This window comes from Caretta caretta, chromosome 6 (genome assembly GCF_965140235.1).
Source record: "Caretta caretta isolate rCarCar2 chromosome 6, rCarCar1.hap1, whole genome shotgun sequence".
NCBI classification, from domain to species: Eukaryota; Metazoa; Chordata; order Testudines; family Cheloniidae; genus Caretta; species Caretta caretta.
In genome coordinates this window covers 60125106-60152603 of record NC_134211.1, presented here as the reverse complement: position 1 = coordinate 60152603, position 27498 = coordinate 60125106, and the positions used below count along the sequence as shown (strand labels likewise).

Here is a 27498-nt window from a genome sequence, read left to right as displayed (position 1 = left end):
TTGGATCAACTTCTGCTGGTGAAGAAACAAGCTTTTGAACATTCACCTTGAAGAAGCAGATAACTGAGGCTAAGAAAGAAGGTGCTGCTGATAGGAAGGATTCTGCCAAAAGTCTAGAAACCAGGTAGAGAGTGGAGCTGCCTTCAACAGTGTAATAAGGTGCAACAGCTCAGTGTGGGCTCCTCACACAATGCAAATTTGATAGCAACTGTAACACAGTACAGCAAAAGAGAACACAAGAAAACTATGAGTGTCAACACAACAATATATTGCAAAAGGGAACTCAGGGACAGAATAGGAGGCAGGGAGACTGGGAAGTACTCATTCACTCTTGAGAAAATTAGAAATGACAGAAAAGTAATCATGCAAGCTTTTCTCCTTCCATCCTCCCATTATGTAGTCTTCCAGATAACACAGTGGCAGACTTACTTGCCATTCTCAAGTCATGCATGATCCTCTTTACTGATTCAAACAGAGTTCAAGGTATACTATAATCTCTGCAGCTAATAATGATATAGTGTTACATAAAATTTTGATTATTTCTCACTCAACTTCCTTCATTTTTACCTTCAAAAAGGATCTATGAAACTTACACTAATAATAATAAGTGGTCATGATCTGGCAAGTGTTCATTCAATTCTACTGAATTCTTCCTGGAAATAGAACAGTAAGTACTCAATTTATAAGGAAGTCAGTTTTGCAAATATTTTGTAGTATGGGGATTGTCTGGGTCACTTTACAAATAAAACCAGATTTGTCCATATCAATGTTATCTATAAACATGTAAAACTGTATATCTATCCCAAATGTTACAGATGATGAGATTAATTGTGTGCATAGTTTCTGACAGACAGAATAAAATGCCTTTTGTATTCATCTTCTGCCAGGCTAATATGCTCTTGTAGCATTTTAGAGACTCACAAACAATCTTTATTGAGCACCATATTGACAGAAGAAAAAACACAGTAACTTTTCACTCAGGTGCTTCCAAAGGCAATGAAGCAAAGCAAGTGCATAAAGCTGCATGAACCTATTATAAATCGTAAGAAGAAATGCCATACGCAAGAGTGCAAACAATTCCCAAAGGGGACAAAACCAGCAAACTGGGAAGATCTGACACAAACATGAAAGTCACAGAACTACATGAAAACAAATGTTAGAAAACTATGAAAAAGAGAGGATTGTTTTAACTTGTGCTACCACATAAGCACAATTGATAAATGAACCTAAAGGCAACCTTGCCAACACTACCAAGCAAATTTTTACAAAAGTATGAACCATTCTTGATTGATCTCTGTTATAAATTATGTAGAAGAAGCTACATTAGAAGAGTGTTATTTAGGTTGTAAAGTTAGGAAACACTATTTATGGTTGTCTATGCAACCTTAATTTAGCCATTATGCATTCTACCTGCACACTAAATGAGGCAGTGTTCCCATGGAAAAAAATCATATGTGATCATGTAATTAAAGATGACAATGCATATGTACAAGGGGGCCAAATTAAGGTTACCTGGGCAACCATAAGCCTTGCATTTCTTAACTTTTGAGTACTTGGCTTTATTACCTAAATTATGTTATTTTAATGTAGTTGTTTTGTATGTAATTTCCTAGGGCTCTTTAAAAGATAAACGTAAAAATCAAATTTTATTATGTACAACTTCTACAAACTTCCTATCATGAATCATCAGCAGGCTTTGAACCCTGCACCTTCAGCACTACAGTACAGATTTTTACACTTCAGCTCCAGGAGAAACCCCACTCCCAGGGCCGGCTCCAGGCACCAGCGTTCCAAGCAGGTGCTTGGGGCGGCAGTTAGAAAGGGGCGACAGTTCCTCCGGCTGCGGCAGCAATTCGGCAGCAGCTTCTCTGTTCTGCCCGGCAGTTTTTTTCACTGCTTGGGGCGGCAAAAACTGTAGAGCCGGCCCTGTCCACTGCATTGGCAGCTGGGGAAGATTGTTTTCCCAGAGTGACAGGAAAAGTTGCTGGCACTGTGTACTGGGTGCAAGGGGTGGTCAGGGGGGGATCTGATTCAGCTCGCTCTCATTTCCCCACCCCAACACGATGGAGAACTCTTGCCCCATGTGGTGCATTCAGAGGGGTAAATAAATAACTGGTGCCAGGTGCTGGGATGGGGAGGGGAAAGAAAAGGAGGGATAGAAGCAAACCTGCCTTGACTTTCTCTCCCCTCACCTCACTGGTAGATGAGGAAGCTTCTGTCCCACTTGGTGCACTAGGATGGGGGGAGGGGACTGTATGCTGGGGTCTCATGCCGCATCCGGAGAGAATGACATGGGGGTTTGTTTGATGAGAGCCAGGGTGGGCTTTCCCTGCTCTCCTTTCTCCTTCCCCACCCCACTTACAGCTGCTGTGGCAGTTCCCAGCATTCCCAGTGCAGTAGCTGCTGCTTTTACAACTCAGCTAAATTTGCATAGAATTTCACAGGACAAAGAAATGTTACTGCTATAGCCTCAGAGGTTTCTCCCTTCTGAATATCAAAGGCCTTCTGCAAATAATAGAAGTGGGGAGGTTTCTCAAAGAAAAGGTCACAAGAACCCTTTATAATGGAAAATGTTAGGTAATCTAAATATAGGAATAACTACCAGCACTAAGCCCCAGTTTTCTTCAGTATCCAAATGTATACTTTCTCGTTCCAATCACCACCAATCCCTGGGGGACCCCACTCAGTCTCTTTTCATATTGACAATTAGTTTCTGATATCTACACTTTGCTTCCTAGCTTTTAAATACTTTCAAAGCTCCTTGACAAGAACTTACCTTTCACCCCATGGTAACCAAATTACCTTCAGACCTTAACAGATATAGATATAATTTAATTTATTTCATACATGACACTACCAAAATCACCAAGATAAGCTACAATGATTCTGCAGAATATTATCCAGGAACCTTACAGAACCAAAGGTCAGAAAATCAAAAGGGCTATAGAAATACTGTTTTGTACATTCTGTTAGTGTGTATTATCTTTTAAGCTACAACGTACTTCTGTATGACTATACCATACTATTGCTTTAGCATTCAACCAGTGAACTGGAGAATAAGAAGGGGATGCAAAATATAAAAATAAAGTCTCTCTCACACACACACACACACACAGCATAGAAAAAGAAAACTGAGAAGGAACAAAAAGGAAAGTGACAGAACATGAAAGGAGAAAAATATGAATTGAAAATGTTTTTTAATGGCAACTGTGCTAGGCATAGTACAAGGAGACACAGATGTTCCACAGAATGCCAACCTATCAATCCATCAAAAAGGGGCACTCCAACAACAACAAAAAGTGTGGCAACTAGGCAAAAGTAATCATGTCACCTTCCCCACCCCTCACTATTGTGAATGGCACAGCTGGATACAATACTGAATCATCTACAATCCCAGGAACCGTCCTCCCACAAATTCACAATCCTCCTAAGGGCTTGTCTACACAAGAAAGTTTTACTCGTTATAATGTATAGTTAAACAGATATAGTTATACGAGTTGTGACCCAAGAATCCCATAATGCTACCTTGCAAAAGCGGTCCATAGGGGTTACAGGGTTCTCCTCAGTCTGGCATATACGTTCTAGTTCAGCAAAGAATGGCATGTGACATCTCAAAATAAAATGGTGTCACACTAGTCATCAATATGATTGTGAACTCGTGTATGAATGTTATACAAGGAGTTATGTACATACGCTGCACATTATGTTCTTTAGGTTTGGGTCTAGTCACCAGAAAAGGTGAAAAACAGGTATTTTTGTCAGACAAGAAATGTTAATCTGGCTGTTTACATGTAAACTAAGTATTGTATGGTTCACAATGGTCTCATCTCATCAGTCTAATCTGAATGCTAATGAAGAATTGTAAAAACTTCCAAAGAAAAGTAATAGGAAGATGCAAGGGTGGGGGAGAAAACCCTAGCTTGAGGTGCACATCAAAGATTTGTTACATTTGAGGGACACAAAATACCCTATCATCCTTCACTTAGGAGGTAAATGGACAGCACGTTTTCTTAATGAAAGAGGAGTCTCAACCAGACTGGAGAGAGCTTTGGGTGAGAAAATCTCCTTTAGACAAGACAGTAACTCGTCCTAAGGGAAAAGTTGTATAAGTCCGGACATAAGGTAAAGATGCATCATGGTACGCAGGAATAGAGGCCTTGGTGTGTGTGCGTGTGTATCAGTGTGAATGAGGGTCGCCGAAAGATGTCCAGAGCACCCTGCGAAGCCAAAAGGCTTGTGACCGGGACTGTCTCTAACACAAGCCCAGTGGACAACCCCTCAGTACCAGTACATTAACCTTTTTGGGGGCAGCAACACAGTTCCCCAGCACCGCTCTGTATCTGATCTTGCTGCACAATCAATAAGTTCGGATGGCATAAGCCCAAAAGGGACAGATAGCCTCACGGACAGTCCTCCTCCGATACCCCAAAAGAGATTTCAAAAGGTCTCTCACCTCTATTGTGGTGCCATGCGGTTCGAAGGGGAACAGTCCGCAGCAGCTGCTGTTGTCTCTGCAGGTGTTGCCATCCTGGATGAGCCCCCAAATTGTCAGAGAAAAACATAGTTCTCACTCTCAGGTTGGGTGCAGCAAGTCAGATACACTTTATTATCTCAAGCAATTGCACAGAGGGAGGGAGTGCACTAGGACACAGGTTTCAGAGGAACAGCCGTGTTAGTCTGTATTCGCAAAAAGAAAAGGAGTACTTGTGGCACCTTAGAGACTAACCAATTTATTTGAGCATGAGCTTTCGTGAGCTACAGCTCACTTCATCAGATGTTTACCGTGGAAACTGCAGCAGACTTTATATACACACAGAAATCATGAAACAATACCTCCTCCCACCCCACTGTCCTGCTGGTAATAGCTTATCTAAAGTGATCAACAGGTGGGCCAACCTGGATTTGTGCTGGAAATGGCCCACCTGTTGATCACTTTAGATAAGCTATTACCAGCAGGACAGTGGGGTGGGAGGAGGTATTGTTTCATGATTTCTGTGTGTATATAAAGTCTGCTGCAGTTTCCACGGTAAACATCTGATGAAGTGAGCTGTAGCTCATGAAAGCTCATGCTCAAATAAATTGGTTAGTCTCTAAGGTGCCACAAGTACTCCTTTTCTTTTTACTAGGACACAGGGTTTCCCTCACCTAGGCAGGTCTCTCCAAGATAAACAATTAGAGCAAGTATTTATACCCTTCCCCACTATAGTCTTGAAAATGCCCCACATCTGGTCTCAAGCATAAAGAGAAACAAAGTTATAAAAATATATATTAAATGTGAATGCATCCTATTGGGGCACAGCAGAGCAGTGGCGGCTGTTAAGGAAGTCAAGTAAGTTTATCTGGTTCCATTTCTCTGCTTTTTCATTGGTATTAATGGATGCAGCAGGTAGGCAGAGTTGTAGGAAAAAATAACTAGTGCATTAGTAGCCCTGTCCTGGTTTCCTTTTTTCAGCATCTGGTGCCACACTAAATTAGATGCCTCCTGACGTCTGACTCTCTTTCTCCAGTTCTACTCAGACTACAGCCTTCCTGTTTTTTAAACAAATTAAAAACAATAAATTTTCCATCCCACACAAAATAGTCTGTTTTGTGTGATTGTATTCATGCACTGGGCACAGCTGTCAAAGGGAAGTCTTGCAGGGCAGAAGAATCCAGTCAGGCACACTGAGCAAACATTTGGTAAACTTTCTGCTGCATCCTGGAGAGCAGGAGAATCATGTGATTCTACCCTGACAAAGATGAAAGCAAAAGACCTGTCACCTCAAGGGATTACGCTCAGACACAAAGGGGTCAAAGGTGTAAATAGCTCTTAGATGTGACATAAACCATCTAAATTCTGCAGCATCCCACTACTTCAGGCTGCAGTAGATTTCTCCTCAACAGCAGCAACGTTTTGGTTCGACATTTCATCATCAGAAGCTGTACTGGAATACACAGGAACCCCTGTGACATCACATTCTTGTGCACCAGTAATGGTAAGGATATCATTTTTTATAGTAGTCTGATGTTTTCACCGGTGACTCCACATTCCCATTGCTTCATGGGATGGTCAAACTACCAATGATGAGAAAAAATTCTGAATTCTTCAGAAACAAGTTGGGGTCTATTGTTAGCAAATACAGTGTTCAGAATCCCATATCTTGCAAAATCTTTCATTTGCTAATCACTTCCTAACTCTCATATCAGGCAGAAAGAAAAGGAGGACTTGTGGCACCTTAGAGACTAACCAATTTATTTGAGCATAAGCTTTCGTGAGCTACAGCTCACTTCATCAGATGCATACCGTGGAAAGTACAGAAGATGTTTTTATACACACAAACCATGAAAAAATGCGTGATTATCACTACAAAAGATTTTCTCCCCCCCACACCCCACCCATTCTCCTGCTGCTGGTAATAGGTATCAGGCAAAGTATTCCAGAAGTTGGAATAGTAAGGTTTTCCTTGAGGGTAAATAAATTCACTGCAATTGCCTTCCACACCCTGATAAGAAGCTCATGTATCATTAGACTCCCGCTATTGGTTGCTACAAGAGTGACATCTCTCACACTTTTACATATAGGACCACAATTGTGCATTCATTCCCCAACAGTAAATAAATCTTGAACCTAACTCATCCTTCAGTTCCACTAATCAATTCTACACTAGTCCATGGCAGATATTTTAATGCAGATAAGAGCAACGTGGACGCAGCTCTAACTTGAGACAGATGAGTCTGGTCTCCAGAGATCCTTATGTTGGTTGGGGATAGTCAGAGCACAGCAAGCTCTGGGCACATCTCCTGACCCTCCCTCCCCCCTGAATTAAGGGTTGCAGGAGGAAGACACAGGAGCCAGCTGAACCAGCCTGTGCTGACTGGGAATCCTAAGAATCTCCTGCAGGGGACTTGAAGGGATTAAATGTATTTATAGAAGTGGGAATCTGCTCTGATAGCTATAGAAAGATTTTGCCAAATTTTTGTGCTACTAATCTGGATAGAAGGCCACAGAAGGCAACTGAAGGATTTTATGAACAAATGAACAATTGGTTTACCTTGTTTTTCTGCTTAGTTCAATACATGGCTTAATGGATGAAAAGACCCAGCTTTTCGCAACCAAAGCAAAACAAGTTGGTTTGTTCATCAATAAGGGGGAGACAAATATATATATATAGCTATCAATATCCCAAAAGCAACTATCAGAGTAGACGGAGAAACACTAGAAGTATGTCATTTTACCTATCTAGGGAGTGAAATGTGCAATGATCGTTACACCATGCTAGACGTTAAGCAACAAATAGCAAATCACTTTCATCAACCTGAAAAGTAACATTACTGACATTTACACAAATATATAAATTTTTAACATCAGCATTGTGTGTCTCCTTTTGATGGAGCAGAGTCATGGAAATCTACAACTGAAACTGATAAGAACAACTCATTCCAAAGTAAATTTCTGCAAAAGATCTTCAGCTTTCACTTCAGAATTAATTGCAACATCGGAAATTCTAAGGAGAGCAAACCAACCTATGCCATCAAACGTGGTAAGAATATGATGATAGACATTCAGGATATGCTTTAAAGATGCTACCAACATGACTTCCACATCAAGTGATAATATGGATACCATCTGGAAAAAGGAAAAATAAGGTGACCAAGAGAAACATTTCACAAAGAAACCAAATCCATCAACATGACATTCAGAAGCCTAAACAGACCAACAAAAGACCAAAATAAGTGACGGAAACTGATGGATACTCTGTGCATCTAAGGTTGCGGGCGGATAAAGAAGAATATAGATAGTATTCTCAGAGTACTTGCAAGATTATAATCTATTTTAGACAGTGAAATGGAAACAGTTTAGGTATATCAAGGTATTGAGAAGCAAAGAAACAAATAAAGAAAAATGTTATTCCTGTGTAATTTTAAATGCTATGCGCTACTGATAGGAAAGGACAGTACTATCATCATGGCTAGCCATCCATCACAAGACTAACACCCCATAAATTAAGGTCTAATAGTTTGCAAGAGGGAAGAAAAAATATTTTTATATGTTTATAATTACCATTGATATATTTCAGTGGCAATCAATGGATCAAAGTAGTGAATTCTAGCTTTGACCAATATCAGATAGAGAGGCTATATTTAAGAGTTCATACATGGAGAAAGAATACTGCTCCTTCAGTATGGTGGTTGGGATCTCTCTCCTCAGGGGGACTGAGTTATCTATCTGCCGCCCCGACTGGGAAAACCGAGAAGTCTGCTGCTTGCCAGGAGCTAGGTTTCACGATCTGACGGAGAGACTGCCGAGACTCATCAAGCCCTCGGATCGCTACCCCTTCCTGCTTCTCCACGTGGGCACCAATGACACTGCCAAGAATGACCTTGAGCAGATCACTGCAGACTACGTGGCTCTGGGAAGAAGGATAAAGGAGTTTGAGGTGCAAGTGGTGTTCTTGTCCATCCTCCGCTTGGAAGGAAAAGGCCTGGGTAAAGACCATCGAATCGTGGAAGTCAACTGAATGGCTATGCAGGTGGTGTCGGAGAGAAGACTAGGCTGTTCTCAGTGGTGGCAGATGACAGCACAAGAAGCAATGGTCTCAAGTTGCTGTGGGGGAGGTCTCTAGGTTGGATATTAGGAAACACTTTTTCACTAGGAGGGTGGTGAAGCACTGGAATGTGTTACCTAGGGAAGTGGTGGAATCTCCTTCCTTAGAAGTTTTTAAGGTCAGGCTTGACAAAGCCCTGGCTGGGATGATTTAGTTGGGGATTGGTCCTGCTTTGAGCAGGGGGTTGGACTAGATGATCTCCTGAGGTCCCTTCCAACCCTGATATTCTATGGTTCTATGGCTAATGTTTTTTCCCCCACACATAATACTGTTGAAAGGACCAGAGGAAATATAAGCACAGTACTTCTTCCAGAGTAGCAGCCGTGTTAGTCTGTATTCGCAAAAAGAAAAGGAGTACTTGTGGCACCTTAGAGACTAACCAATTTATTTGAGCATAAGCTTTTGTGAGCTACAGCTCACTTCTCTAAGGTGCCACAAGTACTCCTTTTCTTTTTACAGTACTTCTGATTCTTTCAATCCCACTTTCCCTTCCTACACTCAGAAAAAAATTCAACGTTTTAGGATACTTTTCCTAAATGTATAATACTCTCAGAAGCATTAGGAAAAACGTCAATAGGTTAGGTAGTTGCCTTCAAAATTAGTGTCTTTAATCTAAAAAAATGACAGCTTCAGACTTCTAGACTTCTTTCCAACTCTAGTCTATATGCCTTTTCTTCAAAAGACGTTCTTACAACAGATTGGTTATCTGACCTAATTATACAGATATTTGAAGTCATATTAGATAGTCTATCACATGCTATGATTAGCTCACAAAATGTACAATTAACTAATACAATTTTAAATAATATAATATAGATATCTGATTGATATTGATGAGGAAGACAAACTACATACTTGTCCAGGTCAGGAAGGGCTAAATGGTCAGTCCTAGAAATGTGAACTGTCAATCCTGCCCCACAAAACCTGCCATCAGTATCAATGCTTGAGGGAACAAAAAAGGCAGAAATAGAACCTCAGAGCAGAGCTGTCTTGACACAGGGATACTGGATCTGAAGCAGAAAAGACCTGGAGTGTGCAGTGAGCAGCCCTGAATTGGGAATCCTACAAGCAATCAAGCCTGGGGAGAAGGCTTAGATTGTATTAACTGATCACCAGACTGGAAGCTGGTGGTGCTGAGGGACCAGTTATCATGGCCCCATTATGGGCAAACAGAGGGAGTTCTAACCAGTAATGTACATACTTGGTGCTTCAAAAGGGCTAACTTTCCCAAAGCTGAGGAAAACTAACTGAAATTGATAGGGAGGAAAAATTTAGAGAGAAAATCTGAATGAAAATTGAGGTGTTTAAGAAGAGTTTATTAGATGGCTAAAAAGTCACAATTTTACAGTCACTAAAAAGGACAACTATAATACATAACAAATGGAAAAACAGGAAGTAGACAGAAATCAACACATTCAAATTTATTGAATATATAAAATTGGAAAGAGTAAGTAAAGATATCATGGAAAAAATCCACAGCTGGCAGGGCCAAGGACACAAGAAGGAGCTTTTTAAATATATCAAGAACATAAGAACTAACAATGGTTTAGTCCCATTACTAGATGGAGATAGTAAAATTAGTAATAATGAAGAAAATACAGAAGTGTTCGATAAATATTTGTCCTGTCTTTGATAAGAAAAAAGATGTACTAATATCACATGAGGATGATGAGCTACTTTCCAGTCCATGAGTAAGGAGGATGTTAAACAACATCTAATAGAAATAAACATGTAAAAATCAGTAGGCTCAGATAACTTACATCCACGAGTCCTAAAAGAAATGGCTGAAATCTCTGGCCTACTGACGTTAATTTTTAACAAATCTTAGAATCTAAGTCTTCTCAATTTAGAAAGTTGAGAAGACTGGAAAAGTGCTAAAGTTCTGCCAATATTCAAAAAGGGCAAGCAAGATGATCCAGGTAATTATAGACCAGTTAGCCTGATGTCAGTCCAGGCCAAAAAAATGGAAAAACTGACAGGATTCAATCAACACAAAATTAAAGGATGGGAATGTAATTAATTAGGGTTTTCAATTTTGGTTGGACATATTCCTGGAGGTTTCATCACATGCCATAATCTTTAATCTGGAGGTTTTTCGCCTTCCTCTGTATCATGGGGCACGGGTCACTTGCTGGAGGATTCTCTGCTCCTTGAAGTGTTTAAACCACGATTTGAGGACTTCAATAGCTCAGACATAGGTGAGAGGTTTTTCGCAGAAGTGGGTGGGTGAAATTCTGTGGCCTGCATTGTGCAGGAGGTCAGACTAGATGATCATAATGGTCCCTTTTGACCTTAGTATCTATGAATTAAAGACTAATCTTTAAGCCCTGGAGACTTCAGGACAGGAGGGTTGGCAACCCTAGAATTAATGCCAATTTTCACGGAAAACATCTTGCCAAACAAATCTGATTTTATTTTTGATAAGGTTACAAGTCTGGTGAAAGAGATAACCACACAGGTTTAATATATTTTGAATTTTGTAAGGCATTTGACTTAGTACTGCACAAGATTTTGGTTAAAAATATACCCTACACACCTTCAATAAAGCATGAATTAAATGGATTAGGAACTAGCTAATTAGCAAATCACAGAAAGAAGTATTTAGCAGGGAATTATAATTGAATGGGGGTGTTTGTAATTGGGACCCACAGGGATTGGTTCTAGCACAACACTATTCAATATTTTTATGAACTATCTGGAAGTAAATGTAAGCCTGTGGTCTGAAGCTGTAGAAGGAAGGAGCTTTCTGCTGCCATCTATTGGTGAAGCATAGGAATAAACACAATAAGATGGACTTTATTTGCATATTAATAATGATCTCAGCGTGAATATTCTACTTGTTTTAATTAAACTTCATTTAAGTTTTGAGTATAGAGGTAAATGAAATGTTTCTATCCTTATTATGTTACAAAAAGGCAATAAAAAACTGCCTTTAGTGTGCTCTGAGTGATGAGGCACCAAAACCAAATCTCCAATTTTGCATGACTGAGGAATGGAGTTTGGACACAAGGGTTTCCTATCATGTGGCAAGGAGTGAATCTCTGGTGACAAGCACTCTGCTGAAGGGTTCTATATGCCACTGAACCCCCTCCACAGCTGGATCTTTGCTGAAGTTACAGAGGACCATGACAGAGCTGAGTGAACTCTGTTAAAGACCCCCTTATTCAGCACCACCAGAGCTATAATTACTATAGCTGGGTTAGATGGCACAGCCTCTGGACCAGATCCAGAGTAGGGATGGCACTGCAACAGTGTGACAAGAGATGGCATAGAGGCAAAACTGTGGAGAGAGACAACGCAGAGGTGACACTTACCCAGCACCAGCTCAGCTGAAATCACTTTAGCTGGGTTAGGCAGTGGACCAGTCCTAAGGTTTGTCCTATAAGGGCTGGTTGGGCTATCTTTCAGGATAGCAAAATTAAGCTGACTGGTTTATAATTCCCTGGCTTGTTTTTGTTCCCCTATTTATAGATAGGCACTATATTTGTACTTTTCCTCTGAGATCTTGTCTGTCCTTTCTGAATTCTCAAAGATAATCACTAAAGGCTCAGAGATCTCTTCAGCCAGTTCCTCAAGTATTCTAGGAAGTATTTCATCAGGCCCTGCTGACTTGAAGATTTCTAACTTGTCTAAGTAATCGTTAACTTGTTCTTTTTCTATTTTAGCCTCAGATCCTACCTCATTTACACTGAGATAGTTTGCTCTTGTGCCCCTTATGTCCCTTTAATAAACTGCCAATTCTCCGGCACTCTTTTTTCCTTAGACTTGCTTCCCACAGAATCTTACCTACCAATTATCTGAGTTTGCTAAAGTCTGCCTTCTTGAAGTCTCTTGTCTTTATTCTGTTGTTTTCCCTCCTACCATTCCTTAAGCTCATAAACTATCATTTCATGGTCACTTTCATCCAAGCTGCCTTTCACCTTCAAATTCTCAATCAGAACGAAATTTATAATAGCCTCTCCCCTCGTCACTTTCTCCACTTCTGTAATAAAAAACTGTCTCCGATGCACTCCAAGAACTTGTTGGATAATCTGTGCTCTCCTGTATTACTTTCCAACAAATATTTGGATAGTTAAAGTCCCCCATCACCAGCAAGTACCATGTTTTGGATGATTTTATTCCTTGTTTTAAAAAAAAAAAAGTGTCATCTTTCGTCTTCTTTCTGGTTAGGTGATCTATAGCAGACATTTACCAAGACATTACCCTTGGGTTTTTTTTTTTTTTTTTTTACCCCTTTTGTCCTTACTTGGAGACTTTCAACAGCTATGTCTCCACTTTTATCTCAACCTCAGTGCAAGAGTACACATCTTTGATATAAAAGGCATCACATTCTTCTTTTTTCCCCTGCCTGTCCTTCCGGAACAAGCTGTATCCTTCTATACCAATATTCCAGTTAAATGAATTATCCCACCACGTTTCTAGGATGCCAGTTATGTCGTAATTGATTATTCACGAGTATTTCTAGTTCTTCCTGTTTATTCCCCATACTTCTTAACTTAGTATGCAGATACCTAAGATAGATTTCTCCTCTATTTTGCCTCCTCTCTCCTTCACTCTGCTGTGATTGCCAGGTTTTCCCCAGATTCTGACCCTTCACCCAGGTTTCCAGGTTTTGGAATTACCTGTGGGCTTTTATCTCCTGCCCTAGTCAAACCTAGTTTAAAACCTGTCTCACTAGGTTAGCCAGTCTATATTGGAAGATACTCTTCTCATGTGAAATTTTAATTCATGAATAAAAATATTTAGCTGTCATAGGTCAAAAACGGATCTCCATCTTCCCCTTTTCCTAGGAACTATTAAATAGTTGTAAGTAAAACCCTTTTCCTTGATGCTGAGTGGAACTTGCTCCTAACACAAGGAGAGAGTCCACCTCATGTCCGAGGATTTCCTCTTAAGAGTGGTCCTGGAAGAGGAGCCAAGGTAGTGGTTTTGGAGGAGGTGGAGAAATAAATTTGATGGTGTAGCCAAAGTGCATGATATCTAGTATCCACTTGTCCATTTTGATAGCCCTCAATTTTTAGGCAAAGTAAGGTAGGCAGTAATCAAAGGGGAATTTGGAAACAGGTGCAGATTACATCATTGTTTGGTCGCAACTCTTGAGAGTCCCAGTCATGCAAATCTCCCCACCAGGTTTCAGTAATACCAACGAGGTCAAATTTATGCTCATAAAGAGCAATTCCTGTTATTCTTGTTTATTACGAAGGCAACTAGCACTGGTGTATAGGCAATTACAGTTACTTGATTAGTCTATAAATACCTACATAGGAAGAAGATATCAGACATAAGGAGGCGCTTTAATCTAGCAGCAATAACAAGATCCAATGGATAGAAGTTGAAGTTAAAAACTTGTCCCTGGGTTAAACAGGGCTTCAGGGTAGGAATATCACTTCATTTCTTTAAAGCTGACAGCATGTTGCACACGCTGTTCCATTCAATCATAAAGATGACCAAAGAATTGGATTCTCTGTACTTTATGTGCTATGCATAATTTGTTCACAGATTAATTAAATTACAAATGAATTCTGCTACTTATCTAAAATGCTGCTTTTCTAAAATGTGAACACTAACATTTCTTCAATATAGTACGTCTCGTCAATGTCAATTACGAGCAATCCAAATGCGTAGGAAAATATCTTTAATAGAAGGCATCTTTGTTATAACATAGTTAACACGCTACATTTTAAAATAAGGTAATTTTGTACTGTATAGATGTAAGGAGAGTCTGGATGAGCTCTCCCCTGACATCTAGTGGTGAGCTGTGGAAAAAGTCTTAAGAAGCTGATCTCATTTGCGTGGACACACCAACCCTGCCTAGGTGCTCAGCATAATGGGACTGCTTGCCCAAATGATCACTTGTGGCTGGAGTTGGATCCCCAGGCTCCTTGTTATTCGGGCAGGAGTAATAAAGGGTTGTTATCCTTGTTGTGTGAACCAACGACAGCAGAACTGTACCTGGCATACCGCAATGGAGGGACTCGCCCTCAACTGAACAGCACTCGCTAGGCAAGGGGCATGGGTTACAAAGCCCAATGTACCTGGTGGTGTGGGCCTGGTTTAATGGTCCTAGACACCATTAGACCCTTCCTCTCTCCATGGTATAATAAAAGAGCTAATTTAGACTCAATTGAGAGTCTTGTTACATGCTGCAGAGCTGAAATCACTGCTACCTAGGTCTAAGTATTTGACCTACTTTGGGACAGTGTCTCTATTGCAAGAGACTGTCCAGTGTGCACCAGCAGTGAGGCTACCCCACTAACAGCTGATATCATTGAGAGCTGAAATCACTGAGAACATAAGAACGGCCCTACTGGATCAGACCAAAGGCCCATCTAGTCCAGTATCCTGTCTTCTAACAGTGGCCCATGCCAGGTGCCCCAGAGGGAATGAACAGCACAGGTAATCATCAAGTGATTTATCACTCATTCCCAGCTTCTGGCAAACAGAGGCTAGGGACATCATTCCTGCCCATCCTGGCTAATAGCCATGGACCTATCCTCCATGAATTTATCTAGTTCTTTTTGGAACCCTGTTATGGTCATGACCTTCACAACATCCTCTGGCAAGGAGTTCCACAGGTTGACTGTGCATTGTGTGAAGAAATACTTCCTTTTATTTGTTTTAAACCTGCTGCCTATTAATTTCATTTGGTGACCCCTAGCTCTTGTTTTATGAAAAGTAAACAACACTTCTCGTGACAGTGGACGAGAAGCTGGATATGAGTCAGCAGTGTGCCCTTGTTGCCAAGAAGGCCAATGGCATTTTGGGATGTATAAGTAGGGGCATAGCGAGCAGATCGAGGGACGTGATCGTTCCCCTCTATTCGACATTGGTGAGGCCTCATCTGGAGTACTGTGTCCAGTTTTGGGCCCCACACTTCAAGAAGGATGTGGATAAATTGGAGAGAGTCCAGCGAAGGGCAACAAAAATGATTAGGGGTCTGGAACACATGAGTTATGAGGAGAGGCTGAGGGAGCTGGGATTGTTTAGCCTGCAGAAGAGAAGAATGAGGGGGGATTTGATAGCTGCTTTCAACTACCTGAAAGGGGGTTCCAAAGAGGATGGCTCTAGACTGTTCTCAATGGTAGCAGATGACAGAACGAGGAGTAATGGTCTCAAGTTGCAGTGGGGGAGGTTTAGATTGGATATTAGGAAAAACTTTTTCACTAAGAGGGTGGTGAAACACTGGAATGCGTTACCTAGGGAGGTGGTAGAATCTCCTTCCTTAGAGGTTTTTAAGGTCAGGCTTGACAAAGCCCTGGCTGGGATGATTTAACTGGGATTTGGTCCTGCTTCGAGCAGGGGGTTGGACTAGATGACCTTCTGGGGTCCCTTCCAACCCTTATATTCTATGATTCTATGTTTCCTTATACACTTTCTCTACACCAGTCATGATTTTATAGACCTCAATCATGTCTCCCCTTAGCAGTCTCTTTTCCAAGCTGAAAAGTCCCAGTCTTATTAATCTCTCCTCATTCGAAAGCCGTTCCATACCCCTAATCATTTTGTTGCCCTTTTCTGAACCTTTTCCAATTCCAATATATCTTTTTTGAGATGGGGTGACCACATCTGCACACAACATTCAAGATGTGGGAGTACCATGTATTTATATAGAGGCAACATGATATTTTCTGTCCTATTATATATCCCCTTCTTAATTATTCCCAGCATTCTATTTGCTTTTTTGACTGCCACTGCACATCGAGTGAATGTTTTCAGAGAACTATCCACAATGACTCCAAGATCTCTTTCTTGAGTGGTAAGAGCTAATTTGGACCCCATCATTTTATATGTATAGTTGGGATTATGCTTTCCAATGTGCATTACTTTGCATTTATCAACATTAAATTTCATCTGCCATTTTGTTGCCCAGTCACCCAGTTTTGAGACATCCTTTTGTAACTCTTCGCAGTCTGCCTGGGTCTTAACTATCTTTAGTAATTTTGTATCATCTGCAAATTTTGCCACCTCACTGTTTACCCCTTTTTCCAGATCATTTATGAATATGTTGAATAGGACAGGTCCCAGAACAGATCCCTGGGGGACACCACTATTTACCTCTCTCCATTCTGAAAACTGACCATTTATACCTGCGCTTTGTTTCCTGTCTTTTAACCAGTTACCAATCGACGAGAGTACCTTCCCTCTGATCCTGTGGCAGCTTACTCTGCATAAGAGCCTTTGGTGAGGGAACTTGTCAAAGGCTTTCTGAAAATCTAAGTACACTATATCCACTGGATCCCCTTGGTCCACATGCTTGACCCCCTTAAAGAATTCTAGTAGATTGGTGAGGCATGATTTCCCTTTAACAAAATAAAACCTGAGAGCTATATTAAGTGTGGGGGGGGGGCTGAAGACATCTTGGCAAGCAGGCAGCTGGGAGAGAGGCACGACGAGCAGGGCAGCTGGCGGAGAGGCGAGGCAAGCAGCCAGCAGGGCGGCTGGCAGAGAGGCGAGGCAAGCGGCCAGCAGGGCGGCTGGCGGAGAGGGCCAGAGCAGAGCCCTGCAGAGGCGTGGCAATCGGCTGTTGTGGCGATGAGCGAGTGCCCGAGCAATGCAGTGTCTAAGGTGCCTCCTTACCCCGCCTTCCACACAGGGTGGGAGGTGAACTCTGTGGATGAACCTCTGAACTCTGGGGCTGCACTGGCCAAGGACAGCAACTGTGAGTGGGGTACAGAGAAGGGATGGGCACGTTAAAGGGACTTTTGGGTTGCTGGACTTAAGACCGTGAGAGGAAAAGGACACTGCCCAACTTACTTGGGGGTGGGTCTTTTGCTCTTGGTTTGTGTTTATGAACCTTAGTTGTGGTGTTTTCCGAAATTAATGCTAAGTTAATTCCCTCCTTTTATTAAAAGTTTTTGCTACACTCAGACTCTGTGCTTGTGAAATGGGAAGTACTGCCTCTTATTGGTGCCCAGGGGGTGGTGTGTAATTGTCCCAGGTCACTGGGTGGGCACTTGAGCTGGTTTTGTATTGTATTGTTGAAAAGAAACCAAAAGATACTGAACCTAGCCCTTGTTGCTGCTGGCTCCGCATGGCAGAAGGGTTACATATATAGTCTCTAAAATGTCTTTCTGGGGAAAAGTCTGCATTAAGATAGATTACATTTGTCTCGATCCTGTCATACATCATCAGCATACATAGTAACTGTCATACAATTAATTTTTTTGAACATTTACTCACAATAAACCATACCACCATTTGCACAGAGGAATAACTGGGAAAAAATGCTTGTATGAAATCCGTTTTAATCTTGCAAATGTGTATAAACAATGGGATAAAAAAACTTTAAAAAACTTTGAGACATCACACAGGTTCTCTGAATAATTTTTTTTAAACCTACCTGAGAGACTCTGCCATCCGCCTTAAGTCTTCATTTTGCTGTTTTAAACGTTCAAGCTTTGCAAGTATCTTGGATAGTTCACGGCTGGAGTGATCTGGGTGTTCATTGTCTCGTACCAAGTGTCCGCCTATATAAAATAGCAAGGTCCCCCAGGCAAAGAGGATGAGCATAATCCAACGCCAGGAACCAGTCCATGGCCGCATTTTCATATGCTCAGTTCACTGCAAAACTGTTTTAGCTCACAAAATAAACATTGTAATTCCTTAGTCTCCACAAAGATGGACAACTTCTGTTCCTCTGTTTCACCACATTATGCTTAAGACAAATTATAATCAGTGTTAGTCCTACAGCAATTCTTTGAGAGAGATCCTTATAATGTTGTATGTAGAAAGCTTTAGTATCACGTGCTTCTTCGTTTTATATTCTGTAAAAAGAATAAAACAAGTGTAATTAAGTAACATGACTTGTAAATAATCGAATATATTGGACTGCAATTAAAGTAAATGTACATGCAAGAAAACGGGCAGATAAGATTTCTACCCCTTCATCAACTAAGGAAAGAAAACCTCTTAAGTTTTCACACTAAATCTACTGTGTTTATTAGAAATATGCCATGTGATAAAACAATCAGCTCCAGAACTAAAACAACACAAAGCATCATCAGCTCTTCCAAATAATAATGCTCACTAATTTGTCCAATACCATTTCACACACTACAAAGGGTTAAGTCATTGGTTTATCAATAAATCAGAATAGGCATTCTGCAGTAAATTTTGTATTATCTCAAATGGAAATGTAAGCATAGCTATTATTCAATTATACTATTTTTTCATCATCTATCCTTTCTCATTTTTATGAGCTCTCACTACTAGCTATCATTATTGTACTTGCCTTAGTACACAAGAGGTGGGTTGCCATTTTTATATTAGACTACACTACTGACATGTAGATTGGCCAAGCAGCATCTATAACAGCAATTAAGCAGCTCACAAGCACTCCAAAGACTATAAGCAATAATTTATAAAATAACTATCCTCCATATGCATTCATCCTTAACTAGGTCTGTATTCTCAATAAATGTGGCAAGTTGCCTTCTCCCCTATAAAATATCTCATGTGCTTTGTATGAGCATAACAGGTCAACCTGCACTGGCTTCAAGTATGGAAATGTAAAATTAAACTACAAATTTTTATTTCTCATTTAAACTGCAACACAATCCAGCTTCATTATTAGGCCCTCCAATACTATTCACAAATGTTTCCTACAAAGAAACACTGAACTTTCAAAGGGGGTGGGGGGGACACTTCAAACAAATTAACACCCTATAGTTAAGCACAGAGGGAAACCACACCTGGTTCCAGACAGAAAGAAAAAAAGAAAAATCAGCTAAGTTTTTGAATGGTGTGAAGAATGCATAAGTACTTCATGTAATGCTAAAACATATGCAATGATGCATACCCACATATCTCCAAACAAAACCAGGTTTATGAAGCCAGTTCAAATTGTTAAAACTCATGTTTATTTATATACGAGTTACATATGCAACTGTTAAAACCAAATTAAAAAGTACTACATTTGACATAAAAAGACCAAAACAATTTTATCCAAAGTGACCTTTTTAAAACATCTCTCAGTTAATTTTCTGCTTAGCAAAATACATAACCTCCTGGTTCTAACAATTTCCTTTATCTCACTGTATCCAGAACTGATATTTTAAAGTACTAATTAATAAGAAAGGCACACAATCATCTAACCCCCCGTGTTACTCTTTCTTCCTTGTCTGCAACTGAAAATTTGTGCAGATTGTCAGGAATCAGTATTTCCTATGCAGTTGGGAGTTTTCTTTTGCCCTCCTTTCAAGTCTGTAAATCTGTCATCTAAACTAAAGCACTCTGAAACATTTCTCTAAACTCTTTTTTTACCTTCCTTCGATGATGGTCTCCTTGTGGCTCTACCAACTTCAAGGGAAAAGTCACCATTCTAAGTTGAAAGGAATGTTTTTTTCTACCATGCAATAACCTACATACTCATCCAGTAACAAAGGATATGTGGACAGCATTGGCTTCCAGATCCATGAAATTCAAGGTAACATGAAAATTACTAACTGCCACCAAAACCTGACAGAGCTTTCTCACCTTTTTTGAGAGTGTGGCTCAAAACCTTCATCTCAGACAACCAGCAGATGGCAGATCTGGACATACAGGATTAATAGTCAGTAGATAACAACTGAGTAACACTTAAATGAAAAAGATTTCTAGTAACCCTCTCAGCCTTTGTATCTAAGGGGTCTTTGGTGAGACAAATCAATGTGCAGATCAGTTTTCCTTGAACAAGACAATTTCAGAATCGCACATTAGGAGCCCATAATTTTCTAAACATTTCTAAGGCAACTTTATATATGTATTTTTTGTTCTGTCATGGCAAAAAGCAAATTGCATCTGGGGAGACATAGGCTGCTTCCACAAGCTTTTGGTTGTTCCTCCTTAGTAAGAGTGAATCAATAGGGTCCAGTTTCTGTTCTGGTCCTTCAAACCTTATAGCTGCAAAGACATTCTTAAAGCAGTCCTACAATACTATATTAATTATTTTTATTACTGTAGTGCCTAGGAGCACTAGTCATGGATCATGACCCAATTGTGCTAGGCTCTGTACAAACCCAGAACAAAAAGATGGTCCCCTACCCCCCAAACAGTTCACAATCCAAGTATAGAATCATAGAATATTAGGGTTGGAAGAGACCTCAGGAGATCATCTAATCCAATCGCCTGCTCAAAGCAGGACCAACACCAACTAAATCATCCCAGCCAAGGCTTTGTCAAGCCGGGCCTTAAAAACCCTCTAAGGAAGGAGGTTCCACCACCTCCCTAGGTAACCCATTCCAGTGCTTTACCACCCTCCTAGTGAAAAAGTGTTTCCTAATATCCAACCTAGAGACCTCCCCCACAGCAACTTGAGACCATTGCTTCTTGTGCTGTCATCTGCCACCACTGAGAACAGCCTAGTTCCACCCTCTTTGGAACCCCCATTCAGATAATTGAAGGCAGCCATCAAATCCCCCCTCACTCTTCTCTTCTGCAGACTAAATAACCCCAGTTCCCTCAGCCTCTCCTCATAAGTCATGTGCCCCAGCCCCCTAATAATTTTTGTTGCCCTCCGCTGGACTCTCTCCAATTTGTCCACATCCCTTCTGTAGTGGGGGGACTAAAACTGGACGCAATACTCCAGCTGTGGCCTCACCAGTGCCAAATAGAGGAGAATAATCACTTCTCTCGATCTGCTGGCAATGCTCCTACTAATATAGCCCAATATGCCATTGACCTTCTTGGCAACGAGAGCACACTGCTGATTCATATCCAGCCTCCCATCTACTGTAATCCCCAGGTCCTTTTCTGCAGAACTGCTGCTTAGCCAGTCGGTCCCCAGCATGGGTGCATGGGATTCTTCCTTCCTAAGTGCAGAACTCTGCACTTGTCCTTGTTGAACCTCATCAGATTTCTTTTGGCCCAACCTCCAATTTGTCTAGGTCTCTCCAGACCCTATCCCTACCCTCGATCGTATGGAGGACAAGAGACAACAGAGTACAAGGATAGACAGAATATAAGGAAATAATGAGACAATATCGGTCAGCATCCTAGGCAATGGTCTCAACGCACCAGGAGCCTAACCATTGTCAATATTTTTTTTTTGCAGGCAACATGGCAAGAGTGAGTTTTCAGAAGGGCTTCAAAGGAGGAGTAGGAGGCAACTTTGTGGTTGTTTATAGGGAACTCCTTCCAAGCATGAGGAACATCACAGAAGAAAGCACAAAGGTATTTGTTTGAAAGTGTAATAAGAGGGTGATGGAGGCTGGCATTATGGGCCAATAGGAGGTAGAAGTTGACTTCTCAATAGCAAATGAAAGGCAATAGTAGAGCAGGGACAGACTATGAAGACTGAGTCTGCGGCTGTGCTTCAGCCTCTGAGTATGACAACACTTAATTCTCCTCCTCAGAAGGGTACTCTGGGGGCACGTGTACACTACACAGAAAGTTCTTAATTCACATTATACAACACCTTAGCTAAATCAGATTAAAGCAGCAATGAAGGTACAGAAACTTGTCTTTGAACTTGAGTTAGCAGCTTGAGTTCAAGTCTATAGGGCAGCCTGGGGTTGAACTCAAGCTGCTAACTAGAGATAAAAGCTGAGCTGCTGAGTCTTCATTGTTTGCAGGGTAGACAGACCCCACAGAAAGCTGGCTGCCAAACAAAAGAGCAAAGAGTCTAAGGAAGTACCAGTTGGAGCTTGATTGCCTGAGTTTTCAGAGCTGAAACAAATATATCTCTTTGAACTGTCAAGCAAGTTTCTAAAGAAACCTGGGCAGATTTTTCTTTATAGAGGAGCAAAAGGAACTTTGAAAAACTTCAGCCTCCATGAAAAAACATGTTAGCACAGTTAATGGCTTCTAAGATCAAGGATATGGACTGAAAGAAAACTCTAGGAGAACCATCCACCGCTGCTGCCTGACCCACACTTATACAATCAAAATTATCATCTGGCCTTGTGCTGCTTTTTTTTACCCCACATCACCTCCACCTCAAGTTACTCAGAGGAACAGGAAGAAATGCACATAGCAGAGAATACTGCTCCCACTCAAGAAGAAAGCATCCATGAGAGAAAGTTTGTCCATTCATGCTCTGGAGCACAATTTCAGGCATTTTATATTGATACTAGTTGCAAACCAGTGGATTCAGTGGCCACTCACACTGATCCTGAAGAATACAATTCAGTTTGTCTACATGAATTTTCTCCTTGCTGGCCAAATCAAGGACAATAGGATAAAAATGATGAGCTATGTACTGGTCCCAGAGAGTTATTGTGTCCCAGTAAAAAGGCTTGGGGGCTTCTACTTGTCTATCTAAAAGAAACATGGCTTTAGTGCTGTCTGTAAGAATTTGAACCACACTGCCTCTGATTTGAGAGAAATTATTTGAGGTCTCAGCTAACATATTACAGCTCCAAATCATTTATAAGCAGTTTCTCCTCCCCTATGCTCCAATGACCATGCACTGTGAAGGATCCCCAGCCCAGTTTGGAGTCTTCTGTGATAATTACAGTTGATGGTGACAGAGGAGTGAAGACCTTGTCTCTGAGCAAGTGATCACCAATTCCCATCACTCTAGAAACTCAAGGACCTGTGTCAGGTAAGCAGACATATCATCAACATTAGGAGTAAAGTTCTGAGCTAGACAAAAGTGGAAGACCTCATCCAAAGGTGGACATAAAGTGTCACATATGGTGAGGATGCCATGAGGCCTATCAGATGGAGGAAGAACCTCATTGTCTGACACAGGTTTTCATGTAAGGTAAATAGGCCTTATGACACATTCAAAAAACTCTCCTCTAGAGGGGAAAAAAAAGAAAAAAGAAAAAAGAAAAAGACATGAACGGAGTTTGATTTAGTGCTAGTGAAATAAATCATCTGAGAGGATACCAGAAGACTGTTTTCCCAATATAAAAGGAGGTCCAGAGTTTGAAATGAATTACAAGTACTTTTGATCAAGTTTTTCAAAGCCTGACAAAAGCATGCTTCAATCAGATGGTCATCTAAATTCATGCATTTAAGAATTAGCTCATACCATAGATAAGATTTGCCCACCTGGGCAAAGTATTTGGTGAAGACCCTGGGCACCATATAGAAGCTGATGGCATAGAAGATTGTCAATAAATCCACCTCATCCACGGATTATAAAGACCAGGTAAAATGGGCTGGATTAAATTCACCCAGGGAGCCTAATGAGTTTGATAAGGAAAGTTTCTAGAAGGACCAGAAGGGGACCAGAACTCATATTTACTGGTCTAGGAGCTGTCCAGGTAAGTCTCAAAGCCAAAAGACAAAAAGGTCAACTGGAACAGCCCCTAGAACCAAGGAAGACTTCCCCGGGGCCAGATATGAAAAAGAGCTCTGATCAGATAACCAGCAACCCTGGCACAATAAGATTTCTTTCCTCCTGAGGACAGTCAAATTGAGTCCAGGGAATCAGTAGCACCAGAAGAGCTTGCAACAATATTGGCACCAGGGAAGAAGTAGCATCCCTGTCTGCTTAGGAGAGACTTGAGGGCAAGACAGGGTTGCAGATGAGTTTCTTCTTAACATTGGGGAAGCCACAATTGACAGCTCTGAATTCCCTCTGCGCTTCCTGGACCTATGTGTCCATGACTACTTTTTCTAGCTAAAGGAGGAATGGGTCATTGGCACAGAAAATGCCTTGAAGACCTGACTGCTCTTGCCTTTATGCTTGAGGGCAGAGAAGTGTGGAACTCAGGCCTACTAGAAACGTTGACTTGACTGCACCTCTATTTCTGATGGAGGTACAACATCCAAGTTAGAAGAAGGTGTTCATTCATCCATTAGAACCAGAACCACAGCAGGCACTGAAAAGCTAACAATGTTGTTAGCAACAATTTCAAAGCCCTAGCTAACTTAAGTGGAGGTGGCATGAACCAGCTAGTGCTGAAACCATGGCATCAACAGTCTCGGATAGATCCCTTGCAGTAGATACAGAGAATGGTGCTATTCCCAGCATTGACTCCTTCATTCCTTCATACCTTTCACGTAGTTGAAAGCAGCTATCAAATCCCCCCTCATTCTTCTCTTCCGCAGACTAAACAATCCCAGTTCCCTCAGCCTCTCCTCATAAGTCATGTGTTCCAGGCCCCTAATCATTTTTGTTGCCCTCTGCTGGACTCTTTCCAATTTTTCCACATCCTTCTTGTAGTGTGGGGCCCAAAACTGGACACAGTACTCCAGATGAGGCCTCACCAATGTCAAATAAATGGGAACGATCACGTCCCTCGATCTGCTGGCAATGCCCCTACATATACATCCCAAAATGCCATTGGCCTTCTTGGCAACAAGGTCACGCTGTTGACTCATATCCAGCTTCTCATCCACTGTAATCCCTAGCTCCTTTTCTGCAGAACTGCTGCCTTGCCATTCAGCCCCTAGTCTGTACCGGTGCATGGGATTCTTCCGTCCTAAGTGCAGGACTCTGCACTTGTCCTTGTTGAACCTCATCAGATTTCTTTTGGCCCAATCCTCTAATTTATCTAGGGCCCTCTGTATCCTATCCTTACCCTCCAGCATATCTACCTCTCCTCCCAGTTTAGTGTCATCTGAAAACTTGCTGAGGGTGCAATCCACGCCATCCTCCAGATCATTTATGAAGATATTGAACAAAACCGGCCCAAGGACCAACTCTTGGGGCACTCCACTTGATACCAGCTGCCAACTAGACATGGAGCCATTGATCACTACCTGTTGAGCCCGACAATCTAGCCAACTTTCTATCCACCTTATAGTCCATTCATCCCGCCCATACTTCTTTAACTGTGTCACCACGCCACAGTGCACACAGTGAGGAAAAAAAACTGCACTAAATGCAGAAAAAAGTTTAAAACTATGTTTTGAAAACACAGTCACAAATAAGCAATGCTAATACTAAAACTACAACTCTATAAAATAAAACTAGATTAGAAAAAAGTCTTGACCAGGAAAGATAGTTTTCTGCATCTATAGCTAATTGTGGAAATGAGAGGACACAGAGATTTTAATGCCTTTAAGAAAAAAAAATCCTTACTGTGTTGCTAATACCACTTTAGATTTTTCAAACTGAATTTTAAAACCTAGTTTATATTTCTATTGAACTTGGAAATAGATACGAGGCCAGTCAATTTCAAGCCAAGTTTACTTCAGGTGTTCATGTACTACCATAATTCCACAGGGGAACATTTATTAATTTAAAAAAAACTGCTTCAACAGTAATTTTTTAATTTCAATTAAAACATTTATATTGCTTTTTGGTTTGGTAAGAATTCTCTTTCTATAAAGAAATTCTGGCCTAAATTTGACTTGACAGCAGGCTTTTAAGGTTTCAGTTGGGACTCTAACTTTGCCTCCTTACCTCCACTGTAAACATCCATTGCAAGATAGATTTTCATTATATGATCTCACAACAGAATATATGCACGAATTCAAAATGTTACACAAATGTATTTGATTAGAGTACAATTAAAAATATATTGGGGAAATGGATCCCTGAGGCGCTTTCTTTAGATGAGGAAAATTATCCAGTTTACTGTGGAATTTGCTTTATGATCACAGATGGAAAAAAGACTACAGTCAGAAACCCAGGGGAAAAGCTAATCTTTAAAGACTCTGATGTCAGAGACAAGGAATGAATTACTGCTACAAGGCAAGATGCAATGTGAAACTTAAGGAACACACACACTGAGAAAAGCTGAGTGATGAGAATTTTTTTTTTAAACTGACGCCTCAGTGGTATCTCCTTCAAAACGGAGAGTACCATATCCAGACAAGGGTACACTCAAGGTCCTTACAATTTAAAACAATATAAAGAACCAATTATGCAATAACAGATGACACAGATGAAAAAGTCAGTGGATAAGAACTATTTTGATAAGTTCTGAATTAAATCGGCCATGTCTTATTATGAGATCCATATATTAAGTCAACTAGGAATCCTCTCTGTTTGGGAACTGTTTCTTTCAAAATGCTCTTAGAGACCATGTTTTTCTTCTCATCATAGCTGTAAGCATCTTCAGAGAGTATTTTTGTGATACAATATGTTTATTCTTAACAGTATTGTAACATCACTGTATGCCAGAAATGGGCATCCTTTATTTTGCTATAGTTAACTGTATAAACTAGGGCTGTCGATTAATCACACTGTTAAACAATCCAGTACCAATTGAAATCTATTAAAATATTTTTGGATGTTTTTCTACATTTTCAAATATACTGATTTCAATTACAACACATAATACAAAGTGTACAGTGCTCACTTTATATTATTTTTTATTACAAATATTTGAACTGTAAAAATGATAAACAAAAGGAATAGTATTTTTTCAATTCCCCTCATACAAAGACTGAAGTGCAAACTCTTTATTGTGAAAGTGTAGCTTACAAATGTATATTTTGTTGTTGTTACATAACTGCACTCAAAAACAAAATGTAAAACTTTAGAGCCTACAAGTCCACTCAGTCCTACTTCTTGTTCAACCAATTGCTAAGACAAACAAGTTTGTTTACATTTACGGGAGATACTGCTGACTGCTTCGTATTTACAGTATCACCTGAAAATGAGAACGTTCGCATGGCACTTTTGTAACCGAGGTTCCAAGATATTTACATGCCAGATATGCTAAATATTCATATGCCCCCTTCTTGCTTCGGCCATCATTCCAGAGGACATGCTTCCATGCTGATGATGCTAGTTAAAAAAAAGTGTTAATTAAATTTGTGACTGAACTCCACGGAGGAGAATTGTATGTCTCCTGCACTGTTTTACTCGCATAAACAGTAAAATAGTAAATAGTAAAATTCTGATTTCAAAACACTACCATTCTCAACCAACTTTGTACACCACCCAGCCCTAAATTATAATTCTATTATATTGATTTTCTACTGACTTAAAGGAAAGAATGCCCCTACTGAATACCTCCCTGCACAACACTTCTTCTGTATTCTCAACAATAGCGACAGTATCAAGTGTCTTGTGATAGTTGGCATT

At 40.6% G+C, this 27498-nt stretch overlaps 1 protein-coding gene across 4 annotated transcripts in view; it reads right to left on the bottom strand.

Annotated features, from left to right (window-relative positions):
• The window catches only part of FUT8 (fucosyltransferase 8), a 287005-nt gene that overhangs the window by 109744 nt on the left and 149763 nt on the right, over positions 1 to 27498 (bottom strand). For 3 of the 4 annotated variants that reach the window (XM_048854022.2, XM_048854025.2, XM_048854024.2), the window contains exon 4: positions 17926 to 18349. The exons of the other annotated variant lie outside the window; for it this stretch is intronic. In XM_048854022.2, the coding sequence (XP_048709979.2) occupies positions 17926 to 18134 (209 nt within the window). In that variant the 5' untranslated portion in view covers positions 18135 to 18349. The remainder of the gene's footprint in view (positions 1 to 17925; positions 18350 to 27498) is intronic. 4 annotated transcript variants of the gene reach the window in all.